The sequence below is a fragment of the Diorhabda sublineata genome, chromosome 1 (assembly GCF_026230105.1).
Source record: "Diorhabda sublineata isolate icDioSubl1.1 chromosome 1, icDioSubl1.1, whole genome shotgun sequence".
Lineage (NCBI taxonomy): Eukaryota > Metazoa > Arthropoda > Insecta > Coleoptera > Chrysomelidae > Diorhabda > Diorhabda sublineata.
In genome coordinates, this window is record NC_079474.1 from 43,126,023 (window position 1) to 43,146,126 (window position 20,104).

The following is a 20,104-nucleotide window of genomic DNA, read 5'->3' on the forward strand; positions in this document are numbered from 1 at the left end:
TTTTCAATTTTTAGATCCTACGCAATAATTGTCGCGGCAAAAAATACATCGAAATCATGTCTCACATGATATTTTAAACAAAATTTTGCTTCAACTTTGCAAAGCCAAGTTTGGATAATTATTGCGTAAGATCTAAAAATTAAAAAAAAAATTTAAGTATGGATTTAGAACCGTCATTCCGTCAGCTTTCCAAATATGTAATTAACTTATAGGTTTAGTAACATAATAATCAAATTTCAGGGCAAAAACCAAAAATTTTCAAAAAATGTTGAAGCCAATTTTTTTCAAGGTCAAAACGTGACCTTGAAGTAATGGGTCTTATGTAGATTGGAAATTTGGTTTTCAAATCTAACGCTTCCCGCTTTTTAGATTAACCTCCAGTCTTTGTCTTACAAAAAAAGCGATCATCAAAATTGAGCACGTAAACATTTCAGTAGTGTCTTCCATATGGAGATACATGTGTATATTGGTCTTGAACTTCTGTATGCTGTAGTATCCGGTATAGATGTGCCTTAGTAGCTGATTCCACAGACTTGCAATTCTCCAAAGATAGGAGTCTCGATTAATTGACGTTCAGGGCGTCTGCAGGTGAACTCGGGGTTCATGAGCCACGTCTTCAGACACTGGTTTAGATGAGATTTTGTTGGACCTGCTATGGTCGTGACTCAGTGAAACAGAGTCAGGTCAGTGATATTTCCTCTATGCTCTGAATTTATGGTCAGCTCTGGATCGCCTAAAAGTCGTTTGGTGGTTTCGCGCCATACCATTGAATTGAAAAATGATTATTTCTTTTCTTTACTCTCATCCACTGATCTGATATATTAGAGATGACACAGAAAACATAGGGAGTTCATTATTTATATTGATATTGTACTATAACACCAAAATAAATGAAATGATTCTTGTCCACATTTTCAGGAAATTGTCCGGCTTGTAACTTGACCATCATAAATATAACAAAGCTTGTTACGACAAATTTTGCAACTGCAGTGCGTATGATGTCACATTTTTGTAGTTGAAAAACATTTCTGAACCACACAGAACCATTCTTGCTCATAAATACAAGCCAATTCAATACTAGTCGGAGCAAAAAAGGATCTTGAGAACATATTGTAGAACGGAACGTATTATGAATATTATTTATTTGGACAGTATTAGTAATATAAAAATAAAAATCATGTAAGCCGGTACTTTGCATGGCTAGAAAAATCAACAATACTCCAAATTCATATTAACACTAACACATTTTCAATATAAAATGGACGTTCATATGTAACATTGATAATATTCGTCCCTCTAAGCTGTAATGCTTATAAAATAGTGAACAACCCCTACGTAATTGTACACTTACGAGGGCAATTTGACGGCAGAGTAACAAAAAGAGGTGAATATGAAGGATAAGGTAATAAACCGTAACAGAGTTTGGATAAGTGTTCCTCACACAAAAACGGACAAATGGACGGATTCATTGCTGTAATGAAACAAAAGCTTCTTCTGCAATGGGCTAGATTTGGATCTAATTAGAAAGAAACTACGCGGAGATCGATTGTCATCATCTGAAGAAACTGTAGAAGCATCTAAAAAACATTTTTTAACTATAAATAAAGAGAGCGATTAACTGTGAATTCATTTTTTTTTTCTATTACTTTTACTAACGATAATAGTTTTTTGTTTCAGGGTATTAACTCGATTATCAACATACTCTATATTCAGATACTAGTTATTTTATCAAAATTAGAATTCCATTTGCTGTTGATTAATGTTTGCGAGTTTCCATGTTACATCTAGAAAAACTATGATACAACAATGAACTGCTTTTAAAGTATACAAGGACTCAAACGGTTTCAGTTAGGACAAGCAAATCGATAGTAGGATCCGAAAACAATTGTCTGGTGAAATGGAAATCCAGCCACATTTATTTTGTGTTATGATAGATATGCAGAAGAGAGACAAGTAAAATTATTTCCGATTTCATACACGTCCCTTTAGTAACAAACAACACCGCATTTGTATAGCATAATTTTCTAAGGTCACTCATTATTACAGCACTATGAAAAAGTGAAATTTGACGTACTACGCTCAATTACTATTGTCAGAAGCTTAGCAAGAAGCAAGTCTTGAAAATATGAGTTGAGAAAAGGGTGCTATTATAAGGGAAAGGCTAGAGAAATGATATTCAACGCGTTTAATTTATTTCAAAAATAATAAGGGTGCACTAGACACAATAAAACATCTGACGTAACGGATAAAGCGTCTTCAAATTTAATTTATGCAATGTAACCACATCAAGAATGTTTCTCTATTTTTGGCACATAGGACAGACATCTCAGTGTTTAGAAAATAGATTAGAAGATTCGATGAAAGTAATAAAACTACATTAAAAATACATCCATTCAATTATAAAGTTTCGAAAATTTTTAAAACTAATCCAATACAAGTAAAAGAGAAATGGTTCACATAGCGAGATGATAAAAATCACTTAAACAATTTGTTTAAAACTCATAGTTCTATTTTATAAATTCTAATGCAGCTACGGATAGTTCAAGCTGCTACCTATTTTTGAGATACAACAATTGAGGAAAAACGGATTTTTATTTCGTATATCATGTTGTAGGTGATCTATCGATTAATATAATTATGTAACTTGTTAATGTCTAATCATATTTTGATAAAGACCGAAACAGTATTTGTTTTTGGTATCCGCGTGGGATAATTGAAGAAGGAAAACCTATCAACGGCGAGTATTACGCGAGCTTATTGCAACGTTTAATCGAAGAAATCAAGCAAAAACGGACGCATTTGGCTGAGAAGACAATACACCAGCTCACACACTCGCTATTACAATGGCCAAAAATTAATAGATTAGAGAGAACACCCTATTCGCCTCGAGTTATTTTCTGTTCCCAGACGTGAAAAAATGGCTCAGTGGTCAAAAATTTTCCAACAAGGAGAGGTGATGTCAGCAGTTAAAGGCTATTCTGAGAAGCTTGATGATACTAATTATAAAAAGGGTATCGAACTTATTGAACATCTCTGGGAAAAGCATATGGAGCTAAAAGGAGATAACGTTGAAAAATAAATATGTTTTTTCCCACATTTTTTGTTGGGCAAGTACTTCTGGAACCATCCTCTTATATGAGGTACCGTTAAGATTAAGGTTCGTGAATATAACATAAATTTGAAGATTCCAAGAAGTTTTTTGAATCATAATCTCAGTTTATTCTCATCATAGATATTTTTATTTTGCATCTACTTATTCAGACTCAACCATATCTGAAATCTTTTCAAAATTATCGATTATTTCCATCTTACATTCTATGTTTTTCCGAATAGTGTTACCATTTGCTGCTTAAATTTTTCATATTCCAGTGCTCTGGATTTACAAGAGGTTATTTCATATCGTATTCAGAAATGAAAAAGTACCAGCACGTTTTATAGTTATTATTAAATAATTATAACGAACATCAAGGTATAGAATACACAAACTAATTATTCATCAAAAGAAAAAACAAACGATCGGCAAACAGACACTTTCGAGTCCTCTTTATACCTCATTCACGTTTGCAATCATTTTATAATGATGAAACTCACCCTGAGTTTACTTTGCGCTATGCGGTTTTCTTTACCCTCCTCCATATACGAGGCGTGGTTTGTAAGTATCATATGGTTATTTGCGACTGTTGCCCCGACCGTACCGTATGTATCTGACGATACTTCTGTGCGATTGACGGAAAATAAAGTTATAAAATATTTCGAGAGTTAAAGTATTCAATGTTTACATGGATCGAAAATACTGACATCGGTGCATGAAACTGAGCAGTAGTTCCACTTTACTTTTGTGGTACACTGAAGAAGATGATTTCGTAAGTCATATAGTGGGCAACGAAAATCAAAATAATGCTAGAGACAAGATCCAGCAAATGTGAGCTAGAAGCAACAATTTTAGCCTGAAAAATTATGTGAAAGTTGTTTGGAACAGAAGAGGAGTACTGCTGATAGATTTGAACGTCGTAAGAAGATAATTGAACAATGCTACTTTGATATTGGTACAAACTATGTTTAACATAAAATTAAAGTACAAGTTTTCTGATATTTCCAATAAACTTTTTTTTCAATAGAACACGATACTTATTATAGAAACATTCCTACAACATATTGGTGCATCAAGAGTGTAAATTGATCATAATTGTTAAAGATAATTTGAGACAAATTGTGTAACATCGTTATATTTTATCTCAAAAAAATTCAAAAATTGTATAAAGCATTCATAAATATTATATCCTTTTTGGTTTTTCCGATACGGATTACCTTGGCATATTTAACATAGATGAAGATGATTTCGATTGCATTTTCAAGAAGGTGACGTAAGTTCTAAAGAATATTCATTTTGACGATAGTATTTGGCACTAACACGGGTTCTATTTATTCATCACTTGCTTATTCAATTTGCAGTCACCTCTAATTTTTATTAGTGCATTAAATTCGTTGAAACATCTTCTGAAAATATTATTATAGGAATCATAATAGTTATTTATTATGAGGAAAATATTAACTTCAATCAAAATTGATCATTTGTGGAAATAATGAAAAATTTAACAAATATCATCGTAGATATCAACGTAATTGGTAATCTTTATATGAAATCGCTTAACTTTAATTTTTATTTGTTGAATATTCGAATATTCTAATAAACCTTATCACTTATTACTTACTTACCAGTACGAATAAGCTTGAAGCTAACAGCATTGTGAGATTTCAAGTGTTCGTTGTATGCCGGATGAGTGAGATCCTTGAGAGGAGATTCATTTCCTGCCATGTTTGCTCGTTCCTGAACAGCTGCTTTTTTTGGTGTTGTACCAGCTCCTCGAACGTTCTGAAAGAGTTGTTTTTTCTTTGCCGGCGACTTTTCTACGAGAAAAATTGTTATTTGTAACTGATATATTGATAATAGTTAATAAGTGTAGAAAATAGAAGAAAATAATAAATAATTGGATTCAATTAGATAACTGGTTAGAAACATTCTGACTTATCCAGAATACCATCAATTGATTTCCTCTTTCCTGTATCATAGCTACCTTAATATATTATTAAAATAGGAAAAAAGATTGAGTCACACCAATAAATAAGTTAAAATTAATAATAAGTTGATTTGATAATGGTTACAGCTGACAAATGATCTTTTTAAACGCATTATGATTAGATTTGTGATATATATTATTCCCATCCGACTTTTCGCAAATTTCAAAATCTTTCTGAGACAAACTGTATGGAATGCTAAAATTCCGGATAATTCCTAGATTGGAATTTATTTATAGTAAATGTTTACCCCCAAACCCAAAGTTTATTGAATTTTTGGTTTTTTATGAGACGGATATTAATCTGGTTTATTTGATCTTCGTATTATGTTTTTTTAAATTATTATAGTGAAGAAGATAATATATTTTCCCTATAAACTTACTGATTGTTTTGTTTTAATATCTACTACTACAAATAATCCTTGTAGAAAAGAGAAAAATTATAAAATTAGAATAATTATATATTTTTGTGACAAAACCTTTTCAACAACTTATACTATTTCCATATTTAGCTAAAATATTCTCTTAAGCATTTTTCGTTTTTCTCGGATTTCCAAATAAAACAAGAATATCTTGTTATATCCAATGAAAAGTTCATCATTTTCAAATAAATTCAAACTGGCCATAATAATCACCTAATCAACTAATATTTTGCAAAACCAATTCAATATTTTGATTATCCTCATTGAGTTCAGTTGAATGAATAATTGACATTGATGGGAATCGATTTCTATTGAACAGTTTTCAAATGCAGCTTCCATGCTCTTGTCATAGAGTTTGCAAGAAAAACATTAACTAAGTCAAAAGTTAAATTTAGTTTCTTAAATCACTATAATATCTAGAAAAGGGCAGTAAAAAATGATGATATCAATAGTTAACTCTACATGTTAGTATAATAATAAAACATTATTTGAATAGAATCTGATTCCATCCTAAACGATATATTCATTATGGGATATACACAGCTCTCATTTCGGTTCTTATAACTTGAGTATACTCATCAAACGAGGTTTGATATCAAATGCCAAATAGATTATCTGCTCACTTATCGAGACATATTTCCAGGTCACTTCAAGAGGTTGTCGGTTCATATTTCTAAGAAATATTGAGAGAATTTGTTCTATTCAGTTTACATTTTCCATGAAATTGACCTTCCTCTCGTGAAATAAATTAATCAAACATTATAAACTTGACCACTTTTTACGCTCAAATATATATAGGCAATGTAAAATATATTTTCCAAAATCAAACTATCCAGCATCTACTAGCAATATTTCTGTTTGATCTATATCGAATTTCAAATTTGTATCAAGAAAATCTGGAAAAATTATCTAAATATATTCCAGAGAAATGACAGAAGAAATATACAATACGATTGAGGCCGCAATTAATATCGGAGATAGTAACGAAATATAAGTGAAGCATTGCTATAGAGCAAAAACGGATGTAGTTTTTAAGTTGTGAGCAAAAGACACTATTTCAAATTATAAATGAAGAATACCAGATGTACAGCATTCATAAAGTTATGATTTCATGTAGTTAAAAAAATGAAGCTACCCAATAAAATTAAAATGATTATAAATACCTTCACTACTTGCTACACATAATCTGACCAGAAATTAGTGAGAGGCACTTGGTTCTGCAAAGATAAATTCAGCCAAAATAGATTATTTTTCGCTCTACGATGAAATCAAGAATCCATTTAGATTGAAAATCTGAGTGGTTTTTATGAGGAGTGCGCCCAAAAATCTATAGTTCTGCATGTATGCCCCAATTCTCCGTCCAATCTTCTTCTCTAAAAATCAACAGGTTTTATTCGTTTGAAATCTCATGTTCGATGAACTGATGGTGGTTCATCCTAGTTTATCTACTTCGGAGATTCATTTGTAGATCCTTCATGGTCATAGTCTCGGAAGTCTAAAAGCGGATATAGACCCATATTCGAGTGCCCAACTGAGGATTTGTATATTTTTTCCCAGTTCATTGTATCTCTAAACATTCCATGTTGAACTTTCACTTGATTATTTGTGAGCTGTTAAAGCCGCTTGACTGTGATATAATAGTATATCGCACTACAAGGACCAATAATTGAATTTTCGCCCTGCTCTGCCTATATAAGTTGATTTGTGTGCATCTTTCAATGGCCAACTTTTCCTTGAAAGGTGCTAAAGTGTATTCCTATTAATTCAGAGTATTTGATTCTTTCCCTATTCACTCATTTCCACGATCCTATTGCAGTTTTTGTGTGAATGCTTCACTTCTTTTTGTCAATCAGCGATACTGAAAAGGAGGAGAGGGAGAAGGAGAATTTCCATTCCCCTTTTATTCGTAACTCAATGAAACTAAAAAGTTATATTCAAAATATCCGCTTGGTAAAATCTCCTTGGGAATTTTAGAAAAAGGTTCATTCTTCAGACTTTGACCGTTCTGATAATAAATTTATTAGGTTGTCTCTTCATGGCAATATTTAATGGAGTTATGTTCTTGTTGAAGCTCCGTTCCTACTAGTGAACAAGTCATTATGTCTCCAGTAATGCAAATTTTCTCTAGTGTCTGCACTTTGTCCGGCTATTGCCTTGTTGCCTATGACTTGCTGCAAGAGGTTAGCTCTATATTATTCTCCATAAATTGCAGTATAGATACTCAGCAAGATCACTTGACTATACCTCACTCAAGTGTAAAGAAGATGTAATATAATTTGGTATTCAGCGTGTAAACTACAACCAAAAGGTATTAAACATTTTCATAGGAAATTTTCCTCGATAGTCAATAAAATTTTCTCGTTAATTGTGTTACTTCAGCTTCATAAATCCACACGGTTCAACCCATGTCTGTCTTTCACGATTTATTAACTCGTAACAGCTGATGTATCGATTACTTTGGAGATTTATTACCAGTTTTTAAGTTGTGTTACAAAATTTAGCTGGAATCTTGAAAGATTTATGTTGAATTTAAGTTTATTATAAGTATGCGTGGAATGATTTCGTGTAAAATTTTTTTTATTAATATCAGTTCAATGTTAAACATATGGGATTGATTTGCAAGGAGAAACTTCAATTCAAATTTCCTAAGATTTATTTCATCATTAAATCGCCAGTAATTGCATCGAATTTTAGGTTATTTGACTAAAGAATTAAGACTTGATTGATTCTAGAACAAATAGAAATCTTCTTACAAGGAAAAATATTTGAGACAATTCTTTGAAATACTTAATTACACTAGGCCAGTTTGTAGTACTCTCTGGCCTAATATATAAGTAAAATTAAACAAGGAAGTGAAGGGAGATCAATCCAAAGCTAATATCATTGGAGAGATTATATGTGAAGTTTCAGGTCTTTATCTGTTATCGCATGTCTAATGTTTGTCTCCCATCTTAGAGTTGGTTAATCTCTATGTCATCTCCCTGGAAGCTTCTATTCTGGTATTCATTTTGGCCACCTTGTATATTGGACGTGACTACACCATTATTATGCTATATTTTCTATTTTACTTGTTAAATAGCATTCTATCACCATTCGTTATTGTATTTCTGCTTTTATCTTGTCGGTTCTTGTAACTTGTAGACACCTTTTCATATAATTCGAACTTTCTATTTTGTTTCTCATTGTTGCCATATTGATATTTTGTATTATGATTCAGAATATTCCTCTTCTGTTTTATTGACTGTTGTCACATGACAGTCCATGGAGTACATTCGTTACTTTTTTCTAAAGTTTACTACTATTTCTTTTGTTCTAAATTCTCTATTTCACTTTTCCTACAATCCTGATTCTCGCTTTTCCTAGTGCTTCATTATTTCTTGTCATTAGTGCTTTATCATCTGCATATGCAGGGATATTTGTGAAAGTGTCGTTTTGACTGCAGTCTTTATTATTGCTTCGTCGAGAGCTACATTAAATAGCATTGTAGATAGTACATATCCCTGTCTCACGACTATTTTCACATCTATCTCTTCAGCCAAACCTTCTATTGTAAGCACCTTAGATCTTACCATTTCCATATAATTAACTTGAATTAATAATTTCTTTTCTTTAAGTATGAAAATTAAACGCAGACTCATTTTGTCACAGTATGGAAGTACAGAGAATAAGAATACTGCTTCCATAAGATGATACATTTGCTTTATTTACAAGAAATTACAAACGAGGTCATCCCATTTCATCCGTAGGTGATATTTGGGAGAAACTCAAAATTACTACCAATTCAGAAGGTAAATTGCTGGCTACGACAATATGTCTCATAAGAAATAAGAACTGTAGTACATAAGTCGAAGATTGAAATAGAAGCTGATAAAAATAAACGTATAGGTCCATGTCATATTTTTCATCGGCTATGAGCGCTTGTACTTTAACTAAAATAAGATTCATTCAGTGCTTCAATATACAAATTATGTGTATATTGATGACTTCAAAAACACGCTACTATTCAATAAGTTATCTTAGAGAGTATAATTATGTTTTGTCATTCCCATTATTTGATGTATATGAAAATACGTGTGGAAAATCATGAATCTAGTTTTCCTAAGCATCTATCACCTCTTCTTTCTGAGTAAACTTTCTATTTAGAAAAATTCATTTCACGTATTGTTAATAGACCAAGGTATACCTAAAAAGATGACAAGAATCGCACTGAAATTGGTAGAAAGGTAAATGGTCAAACATTCACAGAATCGATCAAATGAGAACAGAACGGTATGCTAACCACAGTTCTTTTTCGTCAAGTGTTTCAGAAGATAAAAAGGAACAATAGAATAGTAGCAAAAGGAAACACATGAAATTAAAAATATTATATACGAACAAACATAGAATCTGCAAACCATACGTGGTGAAATATTGTAGAAATATGGAAAATTTTAAGAGTTGAAGATATCAGTAAACGTCTCGTGAAGAATCAAAGCAAGATTATAGAGTACAGTATTCATAGCAACTATCTTCTTCTCATCATTCTTTCAGCAATGCTTAATTGCCGCTCCGTAGTTTTCGAGAGCGCTTTGAGCATCCACGTCTTAATAGTACGATTCTCACTCTATCTTCAAATCTACCGATATGCTCATTATTCATCCTTTTTTCGATCCAGCACCTAGACATTAATGTTTTTTCTCTTGCATATTCTTCCTATGTTCACAATTATGTTTCTGCCGATGAGGGATTCTCCAATTATTTTAGTATTTGTAGTGATCAGTGTAGTGCGACTAGCCTTGATCATATGGTTTTAATCTTGGTCTTGCGGAAAAATCAAGACCAAGACCAAGACCAAGACCAATACTGAGCAATGCAGTACATATACAAAACCTAATAAAACGAGACTCGCCTTGAGGCTTCTTTCACAATTTCACAATGAGCCAAAAATTTTTTATATGTATAAGACGTAAAATCTTTGATATATGGTTTTCTAACTTGAGAAAATTATAGGAAAATAGCGAAAAAAGTGACAGAATCACCAAGAAAATAAATGAATAATAATATTACGATTGCTTTGTACATCCTGCTTTACTTCTTGCCTTTGTTGGCATTTCTATGACATTCATTCAACGTCACCATAGTTCACATCTTAGAGGCGTATTTGAATTAATCATGCATTGTGGTGATAATAATTTTATAAAGAAGAGAATAAAAGTTTATACTGAAGAGGAAATAGATAGAAAAGTCGATTAAGAACTGAAAGATATGTAAAGCTAACTCTATTTGACATGTTAGTGAGAATGCAAAAACAAACTGGAGATGAGTATGGTTTGTAATTAAGTGCCACAGATGTCTTTAACTAATAAGAGAAAAGAAATTAAAAGAAATGGAGAAGAAATAATCTCATTTTGATAGAAAATAGCGAAAATATTTGTTTGACTATTGATTAGTCTATCTATAGATGTAGAAATCTTTCTAACTAAAGGTAGGAATATAATTATAAGATGATTTTCTTCTTAAATACTGGAATTTCCTTAAAACGTTGATTATTCTTATTCTTAAACTGATAGGTACTTGAATGAAAATGGTGTATACAAAAATGAGAGCATACGTAACACGGTTAGAAAAGTTAGATTTATGTTTATTACTTTCAAATTGGTTGTACTTATTAAGTGGCTATAAATTTACTTGCCATAATAATAAATATATATTTTATGTTCTAGTTTCATTTTATAACCCATTAAAATTAGCCATGACTGAAGTTTTGATTGAAGTTTTGGTTTACTCCAAATTTTGTAACCAACATAAACTTCAGGATTAGATTGAGTATACCTTGATGAATTCTGAATCTATAGAATTCTATTTAATGATACGTCGTATAAGAATATATATATATATATCTGTATATAACAACAAAGTGGACAATGATACAAAGTTTCACATTAAAAAGTGATACTACATATTATCAAGGTTTTACATATAATTATTGATAAAAGCTCAAAATAAGAGCTACTTCCGAAATAAGAGTAGATCTTAATTTTGAAATTTGTCTTAAAACTCGTGTTTGGGTGTTGAACAGGTTAAATATCACAAGAATTAACGTTTGAAAATGTCTTGTTGGTGTCCTAAGGGCTTAAGGTCATATAACAACTATTTTGAATATTATAGATAATGGAATTTTCCAGAAATTTTATTAGTGGGTAAGAGTAAAAATAAAAAAATTTTGAAATTGGATCAAATAGCTCAACTATTTCAGAATAAAACTGAACTGATACGCTCTTGTTGGCGATGTACAAAAATTTACATTTTTCATTACACCTTCGTTCTCTACAACATTGTGTTATTTAGTTTCAAATATTCAATGCTTATTATTAAAAATTGATTGATTTTTGAGTAATATGTGAATGGAAATCGGTCCAGAATGACAATTGTCATTATACGTTTTGATCAAAGAATGGTTTATTCGATACAATTTTGGATTATTATAAAAGGTCCATTTTTCGTCTCCAGACAAAACTGACTGGTTATTAAGGAAAACTTATGTTCAGTCGGCTGAACGGATATCGTAGTAGGTTGGATTGAGAATATGCTAGTTGCAGTGTAGCGTCACTTAATCCAAATCTGTGAAGAACCACTAGAAAAGTCCGAAAATAAAATTGGAATGCTTGTTAATCAATATTTAATCCAACTTATCTCATTTACAATACAAAACAAATAAAATAAGATAAAATTCGCGACTCAACAACTCAAATAGTTTCCTCACAAATATAAACAATATAAATAAAAAAAAAATGTTAATATGAGAACAGTACTGATCACCTTCATTATAATCATTTTTTACAGACAAGAGAGTTTAATAAGCTTGTTCAGTTATCTAATTTTATATCAACAAGTCCACCAGTTCATCAACACATCACCCGTATATATTATTAAATATGAATTTCATTAGGGAATTATTTGGAATTTCAGAATTCTTGGAATAAATTTTTGGAATCCATTACGACAATATCGCCGAACGCTCTAGATAAATAGATAAATAACTGATAAAATATTACGCATTTGTATCCATGATTTATCATATCTAAGTAATTTCAAAAGTGCAAATTGTTAATAACTAGATATTGCTCTAGTGTTTATATGCCATATGATATATTATAAGGACAGAGTCAGTGATTTTAAATGAATTCAATAGTTCTATCACTATAATTTTTTGCAAAATACTCGGAATCCGTCACCAAGTATAATGTATAAAGACTGTCGTCGTTGTATTTCTTGAATTGCTAAATCACCATTTTGTTTAAATTACCTACTTGTTTTTATTCGTGACACGAGCATGTACAGGTTTAAAAAACCAAGTAGCACATCTTTCAAATATTGTATCACTCTTCCCACTCTAAAACTCACTATTTCTGTGTGTATTGAGGATGACCTTTCCATTTCAGCTTTAGTAGACAATTTTGTCAATTTACTCGACACTAAACAGTTTGTATCAAAATCATCAAACAGATTGTAAGCATAATAATTCGTGCTACTGATGACTGAATAATTTCGCTGGATATTTGCCTGGTAGAGACGTTTGAATGTCGGGTTTTCTTTGAATAAAGATTAGTACAATAATTTTTTAATATCAATCTTGGGCATTTGAATTAAATGAACCTTTTTCCACGACTTCTCCCGGAGAACTGACGTTGTTAGTAATCGATAAATTTGAACTTTGATTACAAACCACAGCTATCCAAACCATCTGCCTAATATTTAGATTAATTTTCTTCATAGACAAATAATGTATATAAGTTGTCCTAGTTTCAAGAGGGATATTTTCTAAATGAAATTTTCCTCAAGGTTAGAGTTTGGTATTTACGAACAACTGTAAGTAGCCTTGACAAAACAATTAACAAAATCAAATATGATACGGGATTCTTGGTACACAATATTATTATTGGCCAAAAATCGCGATTGGAAATTGATGTTTATACCGTTTTTCTCCGGATTACAGACTTAAAAAATAAGAACGTTTCGATGCATATACATTTTTAACGAAAGCTCTATGGAAATCGAGAAAAACCGATTTTCGCAGCCATTGCCATATCTAAGATGTGGACACGATAGTTCATAAGATTTTTGGGATACTTTCCATGACTAATATTACCAAAAGTTCCAACATTTCCATTCATTAGTTACTTTCTCATGGTTCCTAACTCCCCTCAATTTATTATTAGGCTACTGTTATTGTTGTAGTTGAGAGAAAATGTACATCCGCACAACTTGAAAGAATCCCAATCCATATAGTTCTGATTTGATTGGGGTAGCTTTGAAATTATCTCAAATTTGCTTCAGAATAGACGTTATCAAATAGAGCGAAGTAAATTGATTGAAGCGAGGAGGAAATTTAATTAAACTCTCTACAGGTTTTGCGAAAACAAAAAACGAATCGTAGTTGATTTTTCATTCTGCCGAAATTTAATAATATAGCCGCAACCAGCATTCAAGTCAGCTTCAGACTTTTTCATTTCTCCACAAAACATCCCATGATAATTTCACAAATCAAGTAGAGTACTCAGATAGGTCATAATTAATTTACCTTTATGTGCCCTAAAATACCCGCCATTTTTTTAATTTGTAATCTACTTTATGCATAATTCAATGGAAATCTTGAGGGCGAATGAAATATTTCACAGAAGAATAAAAGTATATAGTTGTAATTGAAAAATTAAACGCGTACAAGTGTCAGGGTTAGGACAAAAAGTGGATAAATGATGAACATCTGTAACTAGAATATGATTGTTTTTGAATCATTACCAGAAGGAAAAGTAAATGAGAATTGGAATATTTGAGCTCTTCATTAGGAGAGTTACTGATAAATGAGAACAAAATTGACAAATTTGAAGGTAATACAAAAAATATCTATTGAGAAAACACAGAATTGTTCGACGGTTGCTAATTAAGTTTTGGGATATGGCATATGTCAAATCTGACATTACTATTATAAAGTTTGACATTTTCAATGGTTAACATACTCAGAAAGTGTTGTGATACGAATACTATTATTTGAGAAATTCATGTTGGTCAAAAATATAATTAAATCGTGAACATTTTCGTGCGATGATTTTCTATCACTTTCTACGTGTATAAAACCAACAGAAGTGTGCCGATCAACTCGCTTGGACTTTTGGTGATGAAGCACCATCTCCAGCCACCGAGTTTTGGGTGGTTTTCCGAATTCAATCGTGGTCGCACTTCGCTACAGGATGAATTTCGTAATAGTCTTTCAAAATCGGCTGTTGGGGCATAAAACATCGATGCCTTGCGAAAAATGATATTGTAGGATCGCCATGTGACATTCCATGAGATTGAGGCATACTTGTCTTCAGTTCCTTTTGCATACATTTGCTATTTCATGAATATTAGGCTGACAAAAAGAACAATCGCTGAAACAAAATTAGAACGCTGTGCTTCAAACGACGTCTATAAAATCGTGACAGGCGACGAATCATGGATCCAATCCAAATGGTCGCCTGTTTTTTTCGGAGTAGGTGGACATGTTGCCACCGTTCCATTAGAGCAAGGTAGAACGGTCAGTTCTCAATGATACACCAGCCTTTGTTTGCCAGAAGTGTTCGAAAACATAAGGGAAACCCATCGCAGAAGACGAATCATTATCCACCAAAACAATGCGTTGTATCAAACATCATTTCAAACAAAAACAATCAAAACATCGACTTGATAGATAATGCGTCGTACAGTCTTAATTTGGAACCCAATGATTTCTTCCGCAATATCAAAAATGAATGGCGAGTTCATCGTTTTTCTCCACTTGAAGAAGTGGTTGATGTAATCAAATCCCATGTTTTGGAGGTACCTCAATCGGAATAGGAAAAATGCTTCAACAATAGAGAATATTTTGAAAAATTATATATTTTCAAATAGGGAATACACCATGTGTAGTACAATATTAGAAAGGTATTTAGATGAAATATCTAGATGTAGGAACTAAATGTGAAGATTGGATTGATGATATGTATAACGAAAATTAGGGAAAATGAGTAAATAAGAGTTTTTCCTGAAATTTGAATTTGAATTCTTAGTAATCTAAAATTGAAAATTTCTTGACAATTCTGTTTATTTTCTGATTCGAAAGTGCAAAGAAGAAATAGGAAGAATACCAGAAAACTTGTTTTGAAAAAAGATGCAGATAGACAGAGCGTAAAGATTAGGAAACAGAACGAGGAACTCAAACTCAACAAATAAATTTGATCAATACTCAAAAGAGAGCCAGCCACCAAAGTCAATATATTTCATATACTGATGATACCGATTACTCTCTATGCCGCATATGTTATAAAAAAAAAGAAAATGAAAGTATAGAAGAAGAAGAAGAATGATAAAAATGAGGTTAATAGTAATAGAAAGAGTTAACCAATCGAAGGATAATAGAATAGAAGAGATTGACAAGGGGTCAAATCGAAGGAGAATGTAAATATAATAGAAGAAATGAAATAAGGGGTCAAAAAATCGGATAGCGATATAAGTAGCAAAGAGCTTGAAGAAGGGGAAATACAATCACGAAACAATGTAGATAGATTTGAGGAAAGGGAAGTAGAAATGTCAAAAGATACCGATCAAGATAGAAGGAATGAATTATATGAAATGTATATTCGTCAAACACGAGCCAAATTTCAGTCTATAACTAAAAGTTAATGCTTAGGTCATAGACACCAAGGTAGAAGGTATACTTATTAATACTTTACAAAAGATTAACAAAATATTGTCCAATATTCATAAAAATAACCAATAACTGTACAATGTGTCTTATGATTATACATTTCGCTCCTCACGAAAATTTTTGTATTGTTTCTCTTTGTAACAAATTACTGTAATTGAATTTTTTTTCCGGAAGTTTAGTAGGCACACTGTTATACTTTTATCAATTTTTCATTATAGGTAACTTTTGAAAATTTTCTCAATTGTCCAATAACTGTACAGTTTACCCTATAACCACTAGAATTTAAGCTATAGTCAGCAGCAAGGATCATTGATTTTGAGAAAATATCCAGCCACTTGTTAGTTAGTTCATTTTTGTTTAATTTGTTCAAAAGTACGTTTTTGTTTTCAAGATTTATTTATGTCAAAAAATCAGCTAACGGACCACAATAATTTTTACCGGTCCTTGAACTTAATTAAGTTTAGAACACATAACGCACATACCAATAACAATGTATGATTCGTTTGTAAAATATTTACTCTCACGTTTATTGTTAATATAACTCAAAAATGTATATGTTGGCTACATTTATTACTGGTTTATGATACCTCAGTTTATTGATAAAGGTCAAATATACTTGTAATTAATGATTTTTGGCTTGGAAAATTGCTGCTAATTGAATAAATATTATGGTTGAAGGCATATTTGAATTATATAGGGTAACATAATTATATTTTTGGGAGTAAAACATGAAAAATATCAAAGTTTTTGGATCAAAACCAAATGAAAGTGTGCAAATAGTGGACAAACTTATTTGTCTAAACAATTCAAAATGGCACAAGTTCCACTTTAAATTTAGTAAAATAATTCACCGTATCTTTTAATTGCTTCTCGTAAGTTCTTCCTCATATTAAACGGAAAATTTATCTCAACTGACGATGAGATTTAAAATAGAAATAGATTTTGAGAAACAAATTTCACTTTACCGGTAATAATCAAGATTTTGTAACAACTGGCTGCTTCAAATTTATCATTTTCTCATTTCTCATCAACTTCGAAATTTTTCTCCTGTGAAATTATCACCAGGTTTTCTCCTATTTACACTTTTAATCTACCACCATCCAGTACCAGTACCGCTTTGTAGATTTTTTTCAACATTTCTGGAGTCGTCACCTCATTTGGTCGACCACTGCGATGCTGGTTCTTCGCAAGTTGTACGGCCTTTTTTAAGCTCAACTCAATAATTTCCAGGAGCAGTCTCACTCAAAGTAGAATTTAGTTCAGCTTTCATATTGGTTGGACTTTTAAATAAAAATATTGTATCACATAAAGGTGACCAGCTTTTCCATGTTCTTTCTAATACAGTGGTATTTTTAGAGCAACTACCACCATCTCTTGATCAGGCCAGGTACTTCTGAGATCATCCTCGTACAAGTAAATCGTCACACATTCAAGTGTGCTGCTTATAGACAAACAATTGCAGAGAGTGATGAGAAAACTGATTATAATATTTGAATTATAAGTTTACATATAATAATTAATTATAAACGTTTTGTAGTGCGTTTAAATTATCTTTATGAGATCATGATTGAAGAGACGATAAACAGAGGAAATTTTCAAAAATTAATAGATCTTAGATCAAAAATAGATGATGAACTAAAATAATAAAGCAACAGTGTTTTGAGTCATGAGCTACCATTGCTCAGATTATTGCTTCAATACGTCACATTTTTAAGTTATAATCAGTACTATCGTATGATCATCCTGTTCGAAAACCAACCACCTTTCGCCTCTGTAATATTCAACCTGTCTTCCTTTCCTTTTCGATACTCTAATTTTTAAATTGGTTCGATCGGTAGAAAAAAAATATCAAACGTGTGCGCAACTCGCTATTCATGCAATTTCAATTTTGCCAGAAATACCTTCGTATTACAATAATGTATAGAACGATAATCAAATAAAGCCGTTTTATTTCAGACCAAATGATAGATAGGTGTAATAACATGGAACAAGTGTTGAAAAAATACATTTATCGTTATCCTTAAATATCTAAGATAGTGAACCAAACAGAGAGAGCACAAAACAAATTTAGAAGCAGTAGTATTGGGATTACGTGACACTATATCCTAATGAATATTGTACGAACTTGCCATTGACATGGTCTATTTTCGTTACTCAAGTTAAAAATCCGAACGTGTGTTATTTTAGATAATAATATCCTAAATTCAGTTTATACGAATTTTTTTCGTCATAATGACATTCGTCTGTTGCGTAAGAAACGACTATGTAAAATTATGTTGGTAAAAATGATGGATGCGCTAGAAGTGGAATTATACGATACTATTTTTTGCTTGGAGGCTGAACAGATGTTCTACTTTCTATAAAACGTGACAGCAGGACGATCATATGATAAAAGTAGTGGGAATTGTCGTTTCTGTAAAAATAGAATCACTCACAACTTAAGGACAAATCAAAATTTGCCAATTTCCGTAATAATATTGGATATGTAAACGTTCAATTATCCAGTTTGCATATTATTTCATTATTTTGTCATCTATATGTCACCGTAAAATTGTGAATACCGTTAGATTATAATTTATCTCGCGAGATGTATTGGGAACCGTAACATTTCTCTCAATTTAACGTATTATTTTACGGTTGATTGTAATCTATCGAAGTGAAACTATTAAATCACAATCTTACAATTGTCAAATTGTCAACTGTCTGAAGGCTGTCCCTGATTGGTCGGTCTTACAGTAGACCGTTCTGTGTCCATAGAGTTAGGCATGGAACTATAATATAACCATATCTGTAATACTTCTACATTGTCAGTTTTTTTAAGTAGAAGCTGTTCCGACTAAGGAAGACAGAATGGTAACGATTTCTCTATCCTCCGAGGCTCCAGCTCGGTTCTGCGCATTCTCAAGCATGAGCAGTATAGATAAAGTGTCTCAAAGGAGAGAGAAAAAAATGAATATTGTCGGCAACGTAACGCTTTTTCCCATACCAACTGTTCATATAGGAGTATTACATATATGAAAATAACAAGTACATTGGTTTTTTTGCAATTACACGTATTGACTTTTGACAATTACATTGCTTCATCCCTTCCCGCCAAATAAGGAAGGTACTGATGGAACAATTCTCGTTTAAAGTGGTTTGAAGTATAAGGTATCGCCAAATCAGCGCGTGAGGTGCGTTCCGTTTCCCAATTTGATGGTTTTACTTCTATTTCTATTATGAATCCGTTTAGGTGTTCCATCCAACCGCTTTAATTCATTGTTTTTTTTTAATGGAAAGTCTCGATGCACAGATGTCTCATTGTATATCAACTACTCAACATACACTCAAGCACAATTTCTCCCTGTACATTTTATTTGGCTCCAAATGGTTCTTTATGGTTGATTCATTTTGGTGTTAGACTCGGTAAAATCAGTTATTGAATTTAATCTTCCAGCCAATCAAATTGGTTGAGTTGAGGTGGTGCGAACGTTGTCTTTAACTCCTGAGATTCCTTGTTTTTTTTTTCCAGGACGTTATACATTCCAACATCTATGTCTCAGTTTTTGACTGCGGATACTCATCAGAATTATTCTTTCAAGAATAATCAATAGTAAACAAAACATCATAATTTATTTTGCACAGATTATAGGAAGATACAATAATTCATCTTAGGAAGAATTTTGCATACTTAGGTCTCCTCTAGTGCAAAAATACAAAAAAAATATTTTTTTAAGTTAAACTCATCAAAAATATAAGGGCAAGCAAATTTGGTGATCACTATCCCATTAATGATGTTGATTTGGTCAATCTAAGTTTCTCCCCGATTTCCGTCTGATACTGATAGTTAAAAACAAACCTAACCAAAATTATTCTTTTATCTCAATACACCATATTTTTGGATGCCTGATTTCCGCAATCAAGCT

General features: G+C 31.8%; 1 protein-coding gene across 12 annotated transcripts in view; it reads right to left on the reverse strand.

Annotated features, from left to right (window-relative positions):
- LOC130443898 (uncharacterized) overlaps window positions 1-20,104 on the reverse strand; it is a 208,569-nt gene that overhangs the window by 168,075 nt on the left and 20,390 nt on the right. For 10 of the 12 annotated variants that reach the window (XM_056778788.1, XM_056778796.1, XM_056778805.1 and 7 more), the window contains one exon: window positions 4,717-4,908. In XM_056778788.1, coding sequence (XP_056634766.1) covers window positions 4,717-4,908 — 192 coding nt within the window. The remainder of the gene's footprint in view (window positions 1-4,716; window positions 4,909-20,104) is intronic. The other 2 variants (XM_056778852.1, XM_056778881.1) reach the window with 1 other exon arrangement.